The sequence below is a fragment of the Numida meleagris genome, chromosome 2, assembly GCF_002078875.1.
Source record: "Numida meleagris isolate 19003 breed g44 Domestic line chromosome 2, NumMel1.0, whole genome shotgun sequence".
NCBI classification, from domain to species: Eukaryota; Metazoa; Chordata; class Aves; order Galliformes; family Numididae; genus Numida; species Numida meleagris.
The window spans coordinates 60,984,782-61,004,368 of NC_034410.1; the positions used below are offsets into that span (position 1 = coordinate 60,984,782).

Sequence of the window (19,587 nt, forward strand, 5' to 3'; positions counted from 1 at the left end):
GCCTTCCCTTTTCCAGGCTGAACAAGCCCAGGTCCCTCAGTCTGTCTTCATAGGAGAGGTGCTCGAGCCCTGGGATCATCTCTGTGGCCTTCCTTTGGACTTGCTCCAACAGCTAGGTACCCCAGACCTGGATGCAGTACTCCAGATGAGGCTTAAGGAGCTTAAATAAATGTTTTATAGGAGATATAACGCTTTGTTTGCATTCAGATCAAAAATCGCTTCAGAAGGTGTGAATCGTTGTCTTTGTTCCGACAGGCAAAAAGCTTGTCCCCTTGCCTTTCTCCTGTTTAGTATCTGAGCAGTCATGGCGGAGGCCAGTAGCTCACGCTCTGTGGGACTTTCACCTCTTCCCTGGACAACCTAAACAAACAGATGGCTACCCATTGCCCCAGTTCGGTAGAGCAGGGACATCAATCTCAGCTTGGCATGGCGCGTGGAAGAACCGAGGCTTTGGGTCAGGGCAATTCCAGTGCAAATAGGAGCGCCGGGGCACCGATTGCATGCTCCCAAACTGGCATCTCCGGAGCTGAACCCTCCCCGCGGTTTCTCAGAGGCCTCCTGCCACCCTCCACGCCGACAGCGGGGCGGTGGCGGGGCTCCGTCCCTCGGGCTGTCGGCCGGGAGGCGGTGCGGCGGGCCGGAGGCGGTGCCTTATAGGGCGGGCGCGGCGGGCGCGGCGGCAGAGCCGGGCCGCTACCCTGGACAGCGCCTCGCCGCCGCGGCGCCATGGTGAGTGCGGGAGGCCGCGAAATGGCGGCTCCGGGACACGAGCGGACCCCGGGCCGCAGGCGGAGCCCCGGCCGCGGGGAGGGAGCGGGCAGAGAGGGCAGCAAGGCGGGGAGCGGGGAAGAGGCTGGAGGAACAGCATGGTGGGCGCTGGGGGTGGGCGGTGCGTAGTCCCCTTGGAAGCGTGCGGGGCTGCTCCGGTAGGTGCGCTCCGTTCTCTCCCTGCCTGCAAGTAGGTCCGTTTTTCTCTATTTCGAGGGGCGTTTGAGCAGCTTACATAAAGAGATTACTGCCGATGGCATGATAATCGAAGCACCCGCACTAGCCATACAATCTGCCGCGGCACACTTTCTTTTTTTCCACGAACAATGGAGTTTTAGGTTCCAGTCTGGCATTTAGGAGAGTTGGAGTGGAACAGTGCAGCCATCTGTTTAGCAAGTAGGAGCTTCTCCCCAGAGCGCATCGTGTCCTGCTGTCGTGCTAACTTCCCTGGAGGATCTCATCCCGTTTGCGAGCAGCGCGGCACGAAGTGCAGTGCTAACCTTACACAGTAGAAGAGCACCGTGCAGATGTTCTGCACTCCAAGGCATAACGGGGCTGAATACTCTGTCCAAGCTGGTTGTATCAGAAGTGGTGACGTTATTTTGAATAGAACCTAATTCTTCTTTCATACAACTTAACAGCAATTTTTTTTCCCAAATGATTTTGCAATATATACTGTAATTTCTGCCTTTTGTGTGTACAAATCAATTTGGAATCCCCTTCACAGTGATCTGCTGAGATATGAATGATATTCAAACTCTTTCCATGAATTAACTTGAGTCCTCTTCCTAACAGTCACCTTCTGTAATTCTGAACTTGTTTCTCCTATTCAGTGTGTTTGCAATCCACTCTGAGGTACATGACAGATAGGAAAATTTCCTCCTGAGAAAGACCAGAAATGGTGCACAAGTTTATAGAATCACAGAATATCCCAAGTTGGGAGGGACCCATAAGGATTGCTGAGTCCAACTCCCAGCTCCATACAGAACCACCCAAAATCAGACCATATTCCTGAGAGCATTGTCCAGATGCTTCTTGAACTCTGGCAAGCTCAGTGCCATGAATGCCTAGGAGCTCTAGAATGGCTTTCCACTACATTACTGAACAGCTATTTCTTACAGTGCCGGGTAAGACAGGAAAACAAAACATGACTAAGTTACTGGTCTAGTACTTGATCTAGCAGTTGGCAAGCCTGCCTGCAGTGGGGGGGTTGGAACCTGATGATCTTTGAGGTCCATTCCCACCCAAGTCATTCTAAAAATTCTATAATTCAACTGGACAACGCCTTTGGGCTTTGTATTTTAATACATGGTAGTTTAATGGTAGTATTTTAATACTACCAGCCACTGATGCTGTCTCTTTTATGATAAATGATTCCAATTACAAATAAACCTGGTGTTCCAGGAAGTAATTTGTATTAATTATCAGTGACTGGTACAGGTAACATCCAGGTTGAGACAGCTTGAGAGAAAGTTAGAATAGCCCGAAACAGGTAAAGTATTTCATTTGGACTCATCTCATTTGGACTGAGATGACATCAGTTATATGGGTACAAATAAAAAAAATGACGGACATTGACAACTTTGTATTCCTGCTAACGGAAATGATAGTTGACACTTTTTCTTAACCTATTATTTCTGGTTCTTAGAGCTGTTTCATTAACCTTTGAATTACTCTTTGAACAGCTGGCAGCAGTAGCCAGACACAGCTGTTCAGAGTTACACATAAGCTCTATTAGCATGAGTTCTATTAGCAAGTTGTTGCTCTCCAGTATCTGCAATAATCTGTTAGTGTTGAAAAGTGGCTTAGATTTTGCTATCATTATTCATAAATACAGGCATTCTGAGGAGAAAATGGCCAGTTTGGTAAAGTCCCTTAAGTGGAACCACAGCTGAAAATTGCTTTGGTTCTAAAAGTTTGAAAGAGTATGCTGAGAGTATTAGCGCCTGAAGATGAAACCCAAACTTTTGATGAAAACTGCTGGAATGGCACTAATGCAGGGTTAAAAGTTGTAGCTCATGAGTGTCTAGGTTGTCCTGGAGCTGACTGAGGGAAGAGAGGAGAATGCTACTGACAGTATCGGGAGCAAATGAATAATAAACTTAGATTTTAGGCCAAGAACTATGAACAGTATCTTATCATTCCTTTCTGAAGTGGCATAGGCAAGTGTGTGTTACTGGTGTCCCGTCTACTCTAATGAGAGAGTTTCATCAACATCACAGGCATTGCATCACTATTATTTGTAGAACATAGCATTAAGACACTTTAAAAAAAAAAGAATCATTTTGTTGAAGCAGCATAACAGTCTTCATGAGGCTTTAAGTGTTTCCTTATCATCCCCACATTATGAAGGGAATCACAGTGGGACAGTTCTGCTTATGTAGTTCATTACGGCTGTGCTTACTTCAGTGGATCTAGGTCAAACTACACTGGCTAAGGATTTGGCTGCACCCTTGAACTTTAAACCGATTATAAATTTTGATTTGTCAGTATATTTTTCATGGGGTCAAATCCCACATTTACAGAGTGAGAGTGTGTAACCTTGCACAGCGCATGGCAACTAATGCTTACAAAGAGGCTAGATAGCACTAAGGTAAGCATAAACATGAGGATGGCATGACACTGTATTTAATAGGTTCAAGTAGCTCTACAACAGTCCAGGTGCAGATGGGTTATTTAGATAGGAGGTAGAATATTTTAAGTTTTCTAAGAAACTTAAGCAACCAGTGTAATTTGAGATTGATGAAGAAGGACACCTAACTCTTCCAAGCACCACGGCCATTGTATCAGGGTATGATGCTTGATAAATAAATTCTTATTTGCATAGCTACTTATAAATACCTATTATATAAACTTGCATCCTGGCCTTCTTGTTGACTTCTTTCTTCCCTAGGAATATCCCACCCATTCTTTAAGACTGGTCATTGTATCTTCATTGCAATCACTCTGACTTGTCAAAAGAAACAAATACCTGTTGTTCATCAGACACTTTATTTCATGTTAATTTAGTTTAATAGCATTTATTGACTTTTATTAAAGAAAATAGTTAATCAGATCCAAAATCTTCAAAATCAAGCATCTGATGCAAAAGTTGGGGGAAAAAAATGCTGTAGTATTTTCTTTAGGTATGAATAAGCTCGAGAAGAATGTAAATACACGGTGCTAGTTTATTCCATGATTTAAGCCAGCTTCAAGTGTAAATCGCATCAGGTAGGAATTTTGCCTAATGTTTTCATACCATGCTATATGAGAGTTTTTGCTGATTGCTGCCTATAAAACTAATTTAGAAGCCAAGGCGTTGATTGGCATTTAGAAATAAATCATGTATAATTTGAGTCTCGAGTACAGATTTAGTTATAAAGTAAAATGTCACAAGTGAAGCTTGACTTGTAATCAAAGAAAGGATGGAAAGAAATTAGAAGGATAAAACTAAGTGTATCACAGAGCCAGAGAGCTGCTGGGATGTCTGCCTTGTGATGGAGCCATGGAAGGGCCCAAGTAGCACTCCCCTGCTATAGCAGAGAAGCAGCACCTAGTGAGACTGGGGCCTGCAACACTGCCATGTTACAAATGACATGCTTAAGAATTCAGGCATGTCAAATTTATCAGCCAATTTGTTAAAGCCTGGCAACAGCTGAGCTCATAAATTCATTAGTTGCATCCAGCCTGCATGGACCTTGACTTACTATGTGCTAAATACTTGAAACATGGTGGCTACATCTTTACCCACAGGACTGCTGCCCAGCTAACAAGGAGGATTCAATATGAAATTAAGTGAATATTTATGTCTTCTGTGGGGCTACTTATATACCTAGGTAACACAGCAAAACAAACAAACAAACAAAAAGCAATCCAAAACTTTAATCTTGAAGGGAAGGAGGTATCATTTCTTACAAATTCGGTTACATTGGCATTAATACTGAAAGTACTCTGATTAGATGTCACTCTAACAACAACTGAGTGGGCTGTTTGTGTTTGGGTTTTTTTGGTGTTTTTTTTTAATCTTAAATTCCTTCAGTTAATGACTTTTATACTGCACTGCATTTGCTCTTCATTAGAGAAAATTGACAGCAATACAGTGGTCAAGGTCAGAAGTCACAAACTGAAGGAAATAAAGGCCTATGTGTCAGAAATGGCTGTATGAACATATGCAATTAAAGGACAATAAAATGAGATAGTTTTAATCACCATTGGGGAACATTTTGCTTTTTTTCCCCATGAGGAGGACAGAAATGGAAATGAAACAATAAGTTCTTCATATTCTGTGTCATTATTTGAAAGCCGAACACAGCAAGGAATGGAAGTTGGGTGGCCAAGTTTCAAATAGCTACCGTAAAATCAAACATAGGGAATCTCAATAAAACCATTCCTTTCTAAGTTCTTAAAGACTCCCTAAAGTAAGCTAGTCTCTAGTTATCATCCAAAACATTTTGCTGTGAACAAAGGCAACGTGCTATGGCAGTCTAACTGGAGGAGTACCCTATAGAGATGAAGAGAAGTCTACGGTTGCTCTTATTTCTTCTGTGTGACAGTATCTCATGCTGTTACAGACACGTGGTGTTGCTGGGGCCTCACCAAGCAGCACAGTCATTAGCATTTCTATTTTGCTTGGAGAGAAGCAGCTGTCTGGATGTTTCCACGGTATAATTGGTTTAAGAGTTCTGGACTTCAACATTCCGGTTATATGTGGATTAAACTCTAGGATACCTACTGTTGTCGTTAAGGCAGGAAGGGAGCTCATTAGTTTGTGCACCCTCTTATCCCATGCCAGCAGACTGTTCCCTTTTACTGAGGTTCCATACCCTTTAAAGAGGTGATTTGGAACTCATTGCTCTGATTTAAGGCCTGGAAATTGGTAAATTTAGAATTTTGGGGGGAGGTGGTGGAGGAAAGACTCCCATGCTCTCTTTCTGGCTTCCTTTTTAAACTGGAAAACCAGCAGTCATTTCCTTTCCCCTCCTCACCTATTCTTCTTTCATCACAACTGAAGTCAAAAACGTGAAATAACATTTGAAATCCAGGTTCTTGCTCTCAAAGATCTAAGGGAAAAAAAGAGGGAAAAGATTAAGTAACGACCCGTTAACAGAAGGAGAAGGTATTTTCCTCCTGAAGTGTTGTTATGTGTTCTCAAGTAACATTTTGGAAAATATGCATCAGATACTGTTTCTTTGTTTCCCTATATTACACCTGCATTTTCACAGCCAGCATAAAGTTAAAAAAAAAAAAAAAAAACAACAACAAACAAAAAAAACCACTTTGTTTCTTGCAGTTCACTCTGAGCTGGGTAAAACTGCTCCCAAAAGTAATGTGCTCTCAAACTGGCAGGGAATAAATGGCTGGCAAAGTCATCCAGGGTGATTTCCATGCCAAGGAACTGGCACATCTATCAGCAAGGCAGTTCTGAATAGCACCACCCACACCCACTTGCTCTCCTGTCACAGACTGCAGCAAGCCAAGTTACTTCTACTGCAGTTCAGAAGGTCAGATGTGAGGTCGTGTGAGCTCTGCATCCGCTAAGAGTTGGTATTTGTGGCAGAACAGTATTTTATTATGGACACATTTTTCTTCAGTGTTTGTCAATAGTCCGTGCAATTCCAAGGAGAATGCCACAAAGTCTAGTTCTGTATCTACAGGCTTGTTGATCTGTTATTCACATCTCCTCACAGATGAAATAGTTTAATCAATTTGCAACTGCTCTTCTTTACAAATCCAAAAACTTTTCTAGTTTGATGAAAACATCCTTGTGCAATGTTTGTAGAAACATCTGCATCTCTTCTCTCAGCAGAGATGATGTTTCCTTGCTCCACTTCCTGGGATAGAATGCCAGTGTCACTTTGCTGTTACACAGGAGACAATACAAGAAGTCTTGACTGTGGCAGGTTCCACTGGAACCAAACTAGGCCTTGGCCTATGCTCTTTCTGAACGCGTCTTTTAATACTGACAGAAAGCTACAAATGAAGCAAGACAAAAACCTCATAATTTCCAAGCTTATGAATGAAAAAGACTTCAGAAAAAAAGTATATAAAAAAAACAGTTCAGATTAGCAGAGTGCTTATAAATTCCTTTCTTCTCCTCACCTTCTGCTTTTTTAGAAAGCAGAGATGACAGATGCCTTCTAAGCCTGCCACTGTGCAGGTGTGCTTGATATCAGCAGTTGTCTTCACCCTCCAAAGGGTATTTTACATGAGTTGCACCAGAAATACAAATCTCCCCCTAGAAATCAGCACCTTCCTTTGAAAAAGATATTTAAGGATTCTGGCGTGACCCAAAAAAAGCACCCTTGGATTTTTTCCTCTCCAAACACTCCAAACACTGGAGCAAATGGCTTTAACTGGAAGCTTAAAGATAATGAATCATGAATCTATCCATGCCAAAAACCATGGAAGTCAAAGTATATAACTTTTTTCTGGTTTTGTGGTATTCTGTTTAATTTCCAAACTTCTCTTTTCTTGCAGAAGGCTATAGTTACCTAGGCTAAGATTTTTATTTTTCTGCTGTGTCAAAAGCATCACAGGATGCTCACACTCCCCTTGAAAGCTAAGACACAGCTAGTGATTTCTGAGAGCAGAAACGCATTTGGATATTGGCTCAAAATTAGGAAATATGTGCATAGATATAGAAAGAGTAGCATTTAGTTTTATTGCTCTGAGAAATACCAGTAGCTTTCCATTTCAGTGAAAGGCAATATTGAGAACCTTTTGTTTTCAGTGCAGTTATTCCTTCCTTAGTGGTAGAGATTTTGTAAGCTTCCATTCAAATAGTATCTAAAAAAAAAAAAAATTGAAATATAAAAGACTAGATGAGAGTTATTTTGCTTACAATGAAAAACTGAAAAATATCCCCTGTAGCTTACCCTAAAGCACCACTCCTCTCTTCCACTTTACACTTACTAAATTAGCAGCATAATGGTATTTCACATCAGATATCATTGAAGCATATCCTCAGGACTTCATTTAATACAACTTTTTATGAAATAATTTATTTTAATCAAGCATAAGCTGTAGCCTATGGTAAGACTGTAACGTATCGTGCTCAAAGAAAATAGTACCTTGATTGTATCTTATCTAAGATCAAAGTTTAAGATACTAACTTTCTTACTTAGTGTGTGCAAAAGGAAGTCATCTCCTTCTGTGACACCCTTGAGAGATGGCAGAATTTAGATCAGAGAGTCTTTTGGTTGAAAACTACAAAGCTGAAGCCCAACCCAGAGAACAGATTCAAGAGGACGGGTGTAAAAGGGAGAAACAACACAGCACTATATCATTTTCCCTCTAGATGTGTTCTCATGAGTGTAAGAGAGGGTTTGTATTTCAAGATTTTGGCTCACAGCTCATGGCTCCACTTGGTATATGTGCATTCAGAAATACTCAAGTCCTAAGCACTCCGTTGATAAGGAATATCCTGATAAGCTAAAACCAAAGAAACCCATATCAGTCTCCTAGTCTTCAGCAAATTTGGGGGCTCGTGTACTTTTTTTTTTTTTTAAAAATGTTGCCCCTACCCCTCATAGGTTCTCCTCCAAATATGAATGCACTGGTAGACACCGATGCAAACATGATTCATGACAGTTCTCACTGGCTGCAATAAGGTGGTTATTTACATGAAGAGGACACACCACTGTGGAAGTGATACTGTCATGCAAATTAATACTGAACTGAATAACAAGGTATTCACTGCAGCATGACCCTCTGTGACCCTAAAAGCAAAATGAGATCATTAAACTGCCATGATTAATTCATTCCTCAATCCAGAATTAGATGAGGTTTGAATATTTATTACCTGAAATTATCTTGCACTTGACTCAATAAGCCATTGTGAGATATATTATCATCAACATTCTGTTGTTCAGATCTTCAAGTTAATACATCAGAAAACTGTATCTAAATTATAAAGAAGAAACGTGTATAGTTAGGATGAAGGAAGTGTTCAATGCAATTAGAACCCTCAGATGGCACAGTGCTTAGACCTAGCTAGAAAAAGCCCTGAAGGACATCTTCAAATATCACCTACTGATTCTGTCTTAGTATCTTGCTGAAATAAATCATTTCAAGTAAATGGTTAGTTCTAAAGACTCGGGATATTTTCATTTCTTTTACTTCACTTGTTTAAATAACTCTCACTGCTACATTTGCTACCCCACTGCATTTACAAATTCTACAGACTTCAAAAAAGGTGTGTTTCTTTCTGTAGTCTGTTTTCTAGGGGAACTGTGTTTTGTTGCTGCTTTTTTTTTTTTCTTAACTCCTTAGTATTCTATAATAGATTTAATAGATTTTTCATCATTAACTTTTCCAGTTCTGTCAGACAACAGGTTTTTCTGTCAAATAGTTATTCCATGTCTGCTAGTTACTTTTTATTTGGCCTTTATTTGTTCTCTAGGTTAGGCAGATGCCCATTTTATCTGTCTTTAAGGATATATGAAGTGATACTTAAATCATCTGTAACAGCTCTAGGTACCATCAGTGCTACTTCTAACATGTCACTTAAAATGAATGCATTTATTACATTTACTTATAAGAAATCGTCTTTTCTACAAAATCTAATTCCCAACAGCACACATTAAATGCAAAATAAGAAATGATGCTTCTTCTTTGAAGCAACAGCTAAAATAAAGAGACTTGGAACATCTGCTTCACTTGTTGGAAACTTGAGCTTACAAGGAGCTCGTTTTCTGGAAACAGGCACTAGAGACTTGATCGGTGCCTGTGATGTATATCACGTCTCAATTTGGGCTGACCTTGCCAGCAACCCTGTTTTCCTTCTGACAGCTATCTGTCCACTCCAGGCAGTGCTGAACCTCATCTATACCTAACAACTGAAGGAACCTGTATTTTTCCACATGACCTCTAACTTCGTAAGTTAAGGCCCTAAGAACTGCTATGATACTTTCAGAGGTAATTAAATCAATCCAGAGGAATGTGGCAGTCACTGTGGTGTGTTTTTTTCCATGTAGATGAGAAGTCACATGGAAATTCCCAACTTCAGGACAGAGTAGAACAGTTCAGTTGGAATGGACCTACCAAAAATCAAGTCCAACCACCCAACCACTTCAGGGTTAATAAAAAGTCCAAGCATGCTTCTGATAGTGTTGTCCCAATGCCTCTTGAACACTGACAGACATGAGACATCTACCACCTCACTAGGAAGCCTGCTCCATTGTTTGATATCCCTCAGGTCAGCTTAGGTTGAGCCTGGCAGGTGGTCTCCCAGCATGAGGAAAGCTGTGTGAAAAGCCTCTACCAGGAAAGCCAATCTTTCAGTGCTGTTCATAATGAAGGAAGCAAAAGCCATATTCATAAGACTAACATATCTGCAGAAGCAATGAATGTCTTTCTAGGCATGCGTCCTGTCCACGTTAGCTATCGTGATATGCTCAATCTAAATTTTTTCTGCTTTTGCTTTCCTTATTTAAAATCAGCAGTTAATCATAAATGAAAACTACTATCAATCCAATAAATTAGAAGATCAAAATTTATTATATAAAACAGATTTGAAGCTTATAAGTTAAGTTTAATGTGATTTTAGTTTTATAAGAAAACACTTTAACCCAAAACTTTGCATTTCCTTCCCAGAATGTGTTGCACTCATAACTATAAAGTTCCCAGTACTGGGTTATGTAGCTGCATTCCTCATGCAGCAGTTCGGTGGTTTTGAATTTGGGTAATGACCTCGAAGTGAAATTGAATGGCTTTGCTCATGTTGCGAGATTAAGGCTGAAACCTTAGAAGCTTGGATCTGAACTCTAATCCACAGCAGCACACTGCAAACACCTCCTCCTCCATTCTTTTCCTTCCCCTTTTCCCTCTTCCATCCCTATAAATCATTCGGCAAGTATCTGTGCTTCTGCACAGCACCTAGGCAAGAAAGAGCGTAACAAATGACTGCAAAACACTAACAATTTCTCTAACAGTCAGATAAACATAATCAGATTTCCTTCACCTTAACTGTAAGAACAAATCTGTAAATTGAGTGCTGTTGCTTTTAAGGATGTGGCTGAAGTAGGCTACAACATGGCTTATCATACCAGCCTCTGAATGGAGAACACGTGGTCTTTCTGAACTGAACAAACACACGGTCAGTGTCACTTTTACTCCTACTGAGGATGAATCTCCTTTATTCTTAGCCTTCCCTGCCCCAGCATCTCTCAGTACCTTATGCTGCCTATAGCCATGCTCTGAGTAAGGAAAAAAACTAGTTGATTTCTTACAGCTGGCTCAGCTCTGCCGTTTCTCCAAGTCCAGCAATTAAAGCACCTCTAGCTAAAGACACTGCCACAATCACCTTGCAGCACTTGGCTGCTCTGCCACAATCCTTCATTACAAGTTTTGAAGAGAAATTGAAGTACAAAGGCTCCACTCCTGGCTGTGTGTCCAGTCAGTCTGGCCAAATGGGCCATTATGCCCATGTACAGCTCTGCTGGTCCCAGTGGCATTCAGCATTTACTCAAAAAGTATTGGGTTATAATTACACAATAAGCGACCTCCCTCCTAGGTCTCCTGCTTCTTCCAGGTCCATTCCCATATGGCAAGAAAATGGGAGCATCTTGTGGTTTATATCTTACATAATTCAATAGATGGAGCACTGGGGAAGACTCTGATGCATTGTGCCTTTGTGAAATTAGTTCACCCAGTCTGAATTTGTTTATACATGAAATTTTCCAAACAGGAAATACAGCTGGGTAGAATTAATCTCAGTGGCTTTATTATGAGGATTAAAGAAAATACCTATTAAAGAGTTTGGGGAAAAAAAGAAAATGCAAAGGCATTATTATAGAAGTGTTTTTGTGGGTTTTAATCCCACTTTGCACAAGTTTGAAAGTTTAACTTTAACCTCTAGAACATGTTAACTTAGGAAAACAGGAACTTATCTTAGAAGGACTACTGTTTGGAGGATCTATAGTAACTAGAGAAGTAACTACAAAAGCCAACCAAGCATGTGAACATCTGTCCGATCCTGCTCCTGTAGATGAGATTACCGCTCCCATCCCTTCACTGCAGCACCAGAGCGAGCTGCTGAAGGGAGCCAGTCAGAACCGCTCAGTACTGGAGAGCCCTGCTCAGGGAACATGTTTTAGAAAATCCCTTTTGATCCCCCTGCCTGTAACAGGAGGTGCAGGCAGTCCCTTGCACATTAATCCCCGTTGTGGGGACACAGAGTTACGTTGCAGACGTCTGGGACAGCAACCAAGAAACCTACTTCTCAGGCATAGAGTCCCCTTTGTCTCACTGCACTGCCAGGATTGTGGGAAAACACAGTGGGTGTTTTTTTTGTTGCTTATTTTTTAAGGTTCGTTGTCTAACTAGCCACGAGATCCTGCACACAGGTTTAAGATCTGCTATTCGTCTCTCATTCTGAAGTCTGTTAACAACGGAAAATTGAGACAAGATGCTCACAGTACAAGCAAGGACATATTGTCTGTTTGTAACTTTTGCTTTCTCCATAAAAATATCCAAACACATATGCCAAGTGTAAGAAAAGCCCTGCACGCATCGTGCTAACTCAAAAAATCTGCTTCTCTGCAGTGACAAAATCTGAAAGTAGCGAGGAAAACTGAATTATCATGATGTGGCATACTTGGGAAAGTGAGCTGCCTTGTCAACTTTTTACTGTAATCCTCCCTACATTTACTCCTTGCCTCCATCTTGTTCATTTAGTGTATAGCACTAAATATGGGATGCTGGATTCTTGCTGCAAAAAACTTGGTATTAACGTATGTGGCAGAAGCTGCATACAAAGGCAAAGCTTTGAGGAATATTCTACTCTGAAAACAAATAACCTGGTTAATCCAAAGCTTTAAAATGGCAATTGCTCTCCTTTGTGCTGGTGGAGTTATTTTGCTGCGCTTCTCACAATGCAGCTGTCCGTCTTGCTCTTACACAAGACGAGGTGACACACTGCTCCTTCATTAGGTAGCTTGGGTTGGCATCATTCATCAAGTCTAGTTGTTCAGGAGCAGATATGCTAAGTTGTGCAGGCTTTCATATGGGTGATGTAAAGTGAGTTCTGATGCTGACCCAATCTTCTCAGCCCTTTGAAAGGCCAGCCAGAGCTGAAGTGAGAAATAAGGAAGCAACTGTAACAGAATTATTCCATCTGTAAAAACCTCTTTGTGGCTCTTTGTTTGTAACATAAGGACCTTCCTGCTCCCAGGGAAATTTTCTCTTGTTTGAGCCAGGACTAGTTCCAGGGGGCTGGTGCTTTGCCTAAGAGAGCAACTTACTCAAACTAGTAGGGGGAGGTAGAATTTTTTCTCCCTTTCTATTTTTGACTCCTTGCCTTTCTGTTTGTTCTCTTGCAGTCATACAGGCCTGTCACTGTCAGGAACCATGCCCCATCTCAGGTCATACCATCATTTTAAATCTGATTGTTAGAGCAAAGGAAAAACGAGGTCAATAGTTGCTGCCGTTTTCTTGGGAACTGACAGGCCACATCTAAGGTCTCCCTAGAGAAATCTTCTTTAATTACAAGTTAAGCTGATGTTCCCCTGTGTAGTAGGTAGAATCAAGCAGATTACTTTTAAAAGGATTGTACTGATCTGCTTTGGTGACAGTTTCATTTTAAAACTCTGATAACGAGCAAGCGGATGAAATATGAAGATGAGGTTTTGGGGATTGCATATGACTGATACATTGGTAAGAGGGCCACAACAGTTATTCCTTCTTCCTGCTCTTCTTTTAAGACCACATGAGTTCTATTTTGAGCACTGTGACTGCTGCGTTTTGTTTCAGTGATTACTTAATACAATTATAATGAACAGAGCAAAAAAAAAAAAAAAAAAGAGTTTGGAAGCTGTAGAAGGGAAATCCTGCAAAGAGAGATTATAGAAAGGGTGTTTTCCATCCTGGAGAGAATGACCACTCAGTGTTTTACAAGGTAAAGCAAAGAAAACCACATAATAGGCTGCATGCTTTCAAGTACTTAAATTATAAATAGATGTTAGGAAAGCAAATGATTATTAATTCGTTCTTAACACGCTTTCATGCTAACCCAAGAAATTGTAGTGGGAAAAGAAAAAGAACAGAAACCTTCCAGATTCCTTTTCCTTGTCCTTAAAATAATGTAACAGCTGATTAATTTTGTAAAAGCAATTTGTCTCATGATGATATCACCATCTCACAGCAGCATGGCTAATACAGTCAATAGCCAGGCTTACCTTATTCTATGTGATAAGGTAACACTGTACTTTTTATGACTCGTAGCAAGTTGAATAGTCTAAAAACACTAATGTCCAAAATAACATTGAAAGCATGAATGAACTTTCATGAGAAATTGTTCTACCTCGTAGGGCTTACTCACTTTTGACACTGATGGTGCTTCAACCTGATCTGAGTCCTGACAGAGGCTGTAAGGCAGGTATTTCTCCGCCTGGGTCCTCATTCCCAGATATGGGCTGAGCGGGTGTAGCACCGAGCAGGACTGCAAGACGCTTGCTGAAAAGAAACATCTTGTTAAACAAAAATAAAAATCCCAGAGCAGAAGGGGCCTAAGCATCAGTGCCACTTCTCCTGAAGTGAAAAGCCTGGAGCATGTTGGCTCCTCATCTGAGAACAGCTCAAAGTCCTAAGCCTGGCATGGTGCGCGAAAGACCCACCATAACTTGCCTTCTTGAGTAGGTTTCCCAGCCTGAGCTGACCAGGTGAAGTACTGTCTGGAGCACAGACAACTCCTGAAGCAGGTGTTTGCCCCCTTCTGCTCCAGGACAACCTGCTGCCTGCAGGAAAAGCCAAGTCCGTACCTTTCTGACTCTCCTGACAGAGGGAGTGCTTTACCCTGCACTGCTCTAGTTGCATATTTTCCCTGCTCCTTCAGATGGAGCGCTACAGGGCACTGGGTGAGAGGCAACAGGGAGGTGGGAATCATGCTCCCTCCTCCACCACCAAGCCCCCATCCATTCCTGGTAAACAATGCCATTTGTATCAAGCACAGTGATGAACATACATCACTGACAACTGCAAACCACATCAGGCAGTGTTTTGCATCCACACAAAGAAGGAAAGGAGTGAGAAATACAATCCAGATGGCAGTGCTTGTCTCAGGGATTAACCATGGACCTCAGTGTCCATCAAGAGCCACTTACCCAGCACGTTTTTGGGGGGCAGCAAGCAAGCTCACTGAAGGGCTCTGCCTCGCTGTTGTGAGAGCCTTGTGGCAGAGCCCCGTCATTAGTAGGCCACTCTTTCTGTTAATGCTCTCTGGGAGTAATTCCCTGAGAGCTGTGAGATGTCTAAGCAGGGGCTTGTCAGGAAAGCTGTGTCCTCCTCTATATGTAGGCCACCCAAACTCGTGCTTCACAGAGGATGACAGTATTTTTCCACCTTCAGGCCACAAAGCTATCTGCTGACATGGTGTCACTGAAGGCACCATCCAGTTGCTTTAGAACCAGCAATAATCCACCTAAAAACAGCAGGAGAAAAGAAGGGACAGGAAGGGTTCCCTGCACAGCCAATCTCCTGCCTTGCAGTTTGCTGCAGAGCACAGGTACGCTGTGCAGGAATTTACAGTACAAGACCACATCCTCTCATCCTTATTTCCAGACACCAGCAGTCACATATACTGCAGTCCTCAATCCATGCAATGAGGAATATATTTGGTGAATCCTTGTCAGGGGTCTCACAGCGAGATTCCTGTTCATTTTAAGTTTTTTTCTACAAGCTCAGGCCTAGTGAAGACAGCTTGTAGTAAGGGAGATAAGCGAACTCACTGCATCACTGACTCCTTTGAAGATCTAACTCTCCCTCACAAGATGTGTTCAAGCAGAGAGAATGCAGAACTAAAGGTCAAGGAAGCAAGGAAAAAATTCAGTTTGCTGTGTAAGCAGTACTTTTTAGCATGCTCCTGGAAACTCAGGCAGACTCAGTGTTCTGCTTGGTACAGGTTCTACTGGCAGCCTATCCCCTACCTGAAGGCTCTGTTAACCAAGTGGTGAATATCTCCAAACAGCAATAAAGTAAGAGAACCATTGGACACAAGTGTCCTCAGTTTTAAATGAGGAGGTCAGAGGAGAAGCTAAACAAAATATTTCAGAAAAAAATCTATTATTCAAATTCTAGCCATCTAGGCAGCTCCATTGCCATAACTGCTGAAGATAAAACTTGAGGCTACATTTAGCTGTAACTGCTTAACAAACTTCGCATTCTTCCTTTCATTTTTCACACAATGAATCATTAGCTCTTCTGCTTATTGAGGAAGACACTGAATACACAGCATTCCCTTGCAGGTAGCATAAACCAAGTAGCTATCAAGCCAATATTACTTGAGTCTTCCTCTGCAACTTCCTCTCTCTTATCTTTTCACCCTCAATAATACCACCAGCAACTCAGCTTTCTCTATGGTGACTAAATCAGCACAGGAGAAAGCGGTCAGCACTTCTAGCTCTTCATGCAGCTGTTCTCAATATCCTCAGGAGAAAATGTCAAAACAGCCTATGTGATGGCTCAGCTCTTCCACCAACTTATTCAGTCAGATAACCAGCAGGCCTGCAAGCTACCAGTCTCACAGAGGATGCCAACCTGTATTCAACCATTATCCATATATTTGGAAAAATAACATTTGGCTGCAAAGATGTTGTCCTCTTTGTCACAAAAAGTGCTGAATTTTGTAACAGCAACTGGAGAATGCCCAGACGTTCACACACACACATGCAAATTTTAGCAGCAGAATGGAGCGTATATTGCAAGGTGTGAGAAAACAATGGGAATAAAATATAATCTGGTTGGAAAATATTGAAATTCAGATAAACTGCTTTCAAACAAAACATGATATCTTTAAGAAATACTACATATTTCTCAAGTATGAAGCAGTGCTATTCATTGTAACTTTTAAGTTGCTCTTGAAGTCCTTTCAATAATTTACTGACCAGAAAAACAACATCTTTCTTTCCTGGAGCACTTAAAGTTTATTGTAAATGCCTTTAGGAGAAAGGGAAAAGAAGTATGTGAAGGTCATTCATTTTTTATTTTCCCTGCTAACGCTGGAACAATCTTCTTTTGTGTTGTTTTTTTTTTCTCCTCCACTGTACTATACTTTTCAACCAGACTTTTTTGTACTGCAGTAAAAATGATTACATACTTGGATTTCCAAAACAGAGACACAGATTTCTCTTTTCTCGTAGCTGTAAAACAATAACTGCATCTTTAGATAGAGTCATCAATAGTTCTTTCTATTTTAGCTGTTTTTGGTTACCTTCTGCAAAACAAGAGCACTACCAAACATTGTTCACTTATTACATGGACAGTGCCCTGGATGCACCTGGACCACCAGCAGAACTTTCCTTTCTGAAGTACTGCATGACCTGGGTCACTGCTGTCACACTAAGTTACATTCTTTCTTTAGGACAAGTCCAGTTACAAAATTCTGCTGGCTTTGCAAAGCCATTTGTTAGGAAGGAATCAAACAGTGAGATTGCTCTGCTAACACAGCATCCCACATAGATCCACACTGCATGGGCAAAAAAGTCCTTTGGCTAGCACCCTTTAACCTGGAGGGCTGTGCTGCTTCTTGGAGCTATGACAATCTCTGGGCTGGTTAAGTCTTTGTAATGTAGGCTCTCCCTTAATCTTAGTCAGTCATCAGAATTGAATCAATGTCCAGGAATGTGGAGCACAGAAATTTCCATATCAAATATGGAGTCCAGTTTCTGATTCTTGAAACAATCCATCTGAAATGCTAAAAAGGAAGATCTAAGATAAGTTCCCTTCCAGCTAACTTCTTTCCCTTCCTCCCTTCCTGTCCATTCACTAGGAGAGGCAGCAGTCCTCCTCCAGGTGGCCAGCCGCTTCCCTCCTGAGCTCACTCTGGCTTGTTCCTACTTCCAGTGAAGTTACCCAGCAGTGAACTCCATACATTAATTACAAATTGCATAAAGGAACTCTTTGCTACCAGCTTCTGGGTGTCCTGCCTCCCAGTTTAATCTAACTTCCCCTTGCTCCAGTGACACAACTCATTGCAGCCTCTGGCTCACCTTTCTGCCTTCAGCTTCATCTATCTCTGCTGCTTTCCTCTCTAAAACACAGAAATCATAAAAGATAAAGATGACAAAAACCCACAAGGTTGTCTGAAGCAATCTTTTGATGAAGAACTGTCCCCCATTGCACACCTTTGTTCCAAATTAATTTTAAATTCTCCAGGCAATAAAAAGATAAGCGATTCATTTTGCAAGCAGTTACACCACAGTCCTGAGATTTAACTTAGTTTTTGCCTTTCTTCATTTCAGCCCCTATTGCAGCCACTACTTCTTTAATAACTGTGCATTCAAATATGTGCAGGTTACCTAAAATAAGTTTCTTTAAACATGCTGATCAATTCAGATTCATTCCAGTACTGCTCTGTAGCTGACTATTTTGTAGAGCAGAAATCTCCAGGGAATTAAGGAAAAGATGCCATCTCAATAAGAGTAAAGAAATCACCATACAGTTAATATATATTTTTTCTATCATGCTTGTCTCAAATATCACATTTACTTCCAGAAGCTGGCACCTACCTCGGGTTTTTGTTTGAAGCCTGAAATTAGATTTTTGTTGTATAAAGAGTGTTTTAATTTCTGCATAGCTGTGTAAGAACAAATAATAAATCATCCTGGACTTCTTGAGATACTAAATGCTGTTATAGGCTTTTGCTTTAAAAAGAAGCCGCTAATATGAAAGGTTTCCAGGTAGTGCAAGATTGAAAGCAGTTTACTCATCTGTAGGAAATTTATTTCAGAAAGCCATTTAGAATCCACCTAATCGAAAGAGCCTCACAAACATATACCTGTTCGTATATATTTAATAATACTTAGTAATTAATCAATAATTATTTATGTTTTAATCCAAATTATTGTCTGTAAAAGAGTTTTATGCACTTGAAGAACATTTTGAATAGAAGTTCATCATGCCAGCTTAGGAAAGCCCAGTATTGCTGTCTCTGAACATGAAGGAGCCTTTTGTTTTATAATCTTTAGGGTTTTCCTGGTTATGGAGACTCCATGCCTGGGGTCCAATTCTCCTTCCAAAGGGTTTGCGGCTGCAGCTACGAGAATCTAGGATCTGTGTTCCTGTTCTTGCACTTCAGTCTCTCCCAGAGGATCAAAAAAGTTAGTCACTTATTCCCTTTTCTGTTGCAAAAATATTGAAACTCATAAGGAATGTCTACATTTCATGATCATCTCTGGCTTTATTTTCCTTCTCCATCTTTCCACCTGGGAGCTTTGATTTGCTTGAATAACCCAGTGTCTTTTTTTAGGTGTAGGTAAACAGGTCTACCACTAATCTATCCTAAATCCTGCCAAACTGCCAGCACTGCCAATGTGCAGAACCATGCCCTGTACAACAGAAGGAAAGTCATGAAACGTACATTCATCTTTAGCCTTGTAGCTCAAATTCCTTCATTGATAAAGGCTATTACAGTGATTTGCCAGAGAGAAGTACGTTCTCTGAGCAAGTATTTTTGTGCAGGTTAATTTTATGTGCTTGTCTTTAAAAATACAGCAGATCACATTGAGCAAGCCATTTTCATCTGACCTGTCCAGGGACACTGTTAAGGGCATGTTCTAAAGGCCCGAAATACAGTCTGGTCTTTTGCAGAGGTGCTAACAGAAAGGTGACAGACCACTCACACAAAACCACCTACATTTTTCAAAGCAGGAATTTTTTTTTTCCCCAAATCAGTAGCACTAACAAAAATATTGTCTTAACAACTGTTAAATCTATAAGACAGACAAACAAATCTGTTTCTTTTTTCTTCCTGAAAGCTAAAATAGCCTGTAAGAGAATTAAAGGGGAAGCAAATGCTGGGAGACTTTTAAGAAGTATGCTTATTTATTTTGATGGGTCTCCTAGAAA

General features: G+C 41.0%; 1 protein-coding gene and 1 long non-coding RNA gene across 2 annotated transcripts in view; one reads left to right on the forward strand and one right to left on the reverse strand.

Moving 5' to 3' along the window:
* The window catches only part of ELOVL2 (ELOVL fatty acid elongase 2), a 39,520-nt gene continuing 20,625 nt past the window's right edge, over positions 693–19,587 (forward strand). The window contains exon 1 of the mRNA XM_021388406.1: positions 693–729. Within this exon, the coding sequence (XP_021244081.1) occupies positions 727–729 (3 nt within the window). The 5' untranslated portion in view covers positions 693–726. The remainder of the gene's footprint in view (positions 730–19,587) is intronic.
* Positions 7,130–19,587, reverse strand: part of LOC110394509 — a 34,425-nt gene continuing 21,967 nt past the window's right edge. Inside the window, exons 6-8 of the long non-coding RNA XR_002435676.1 lie at positions 14,066–14,199; positions 8,549–8,649; positions 7,130–7,533 (exon numbers count right to left, since the gene is read on the reverse strand). This is a non-coding gene — a long non-coding RNA (uncharacterized LOC110394509). The remainder of the gene's footprint in view (positions 7,534–8,548; positions 8,650–14,065; positions 14,200–19,587) is intronic.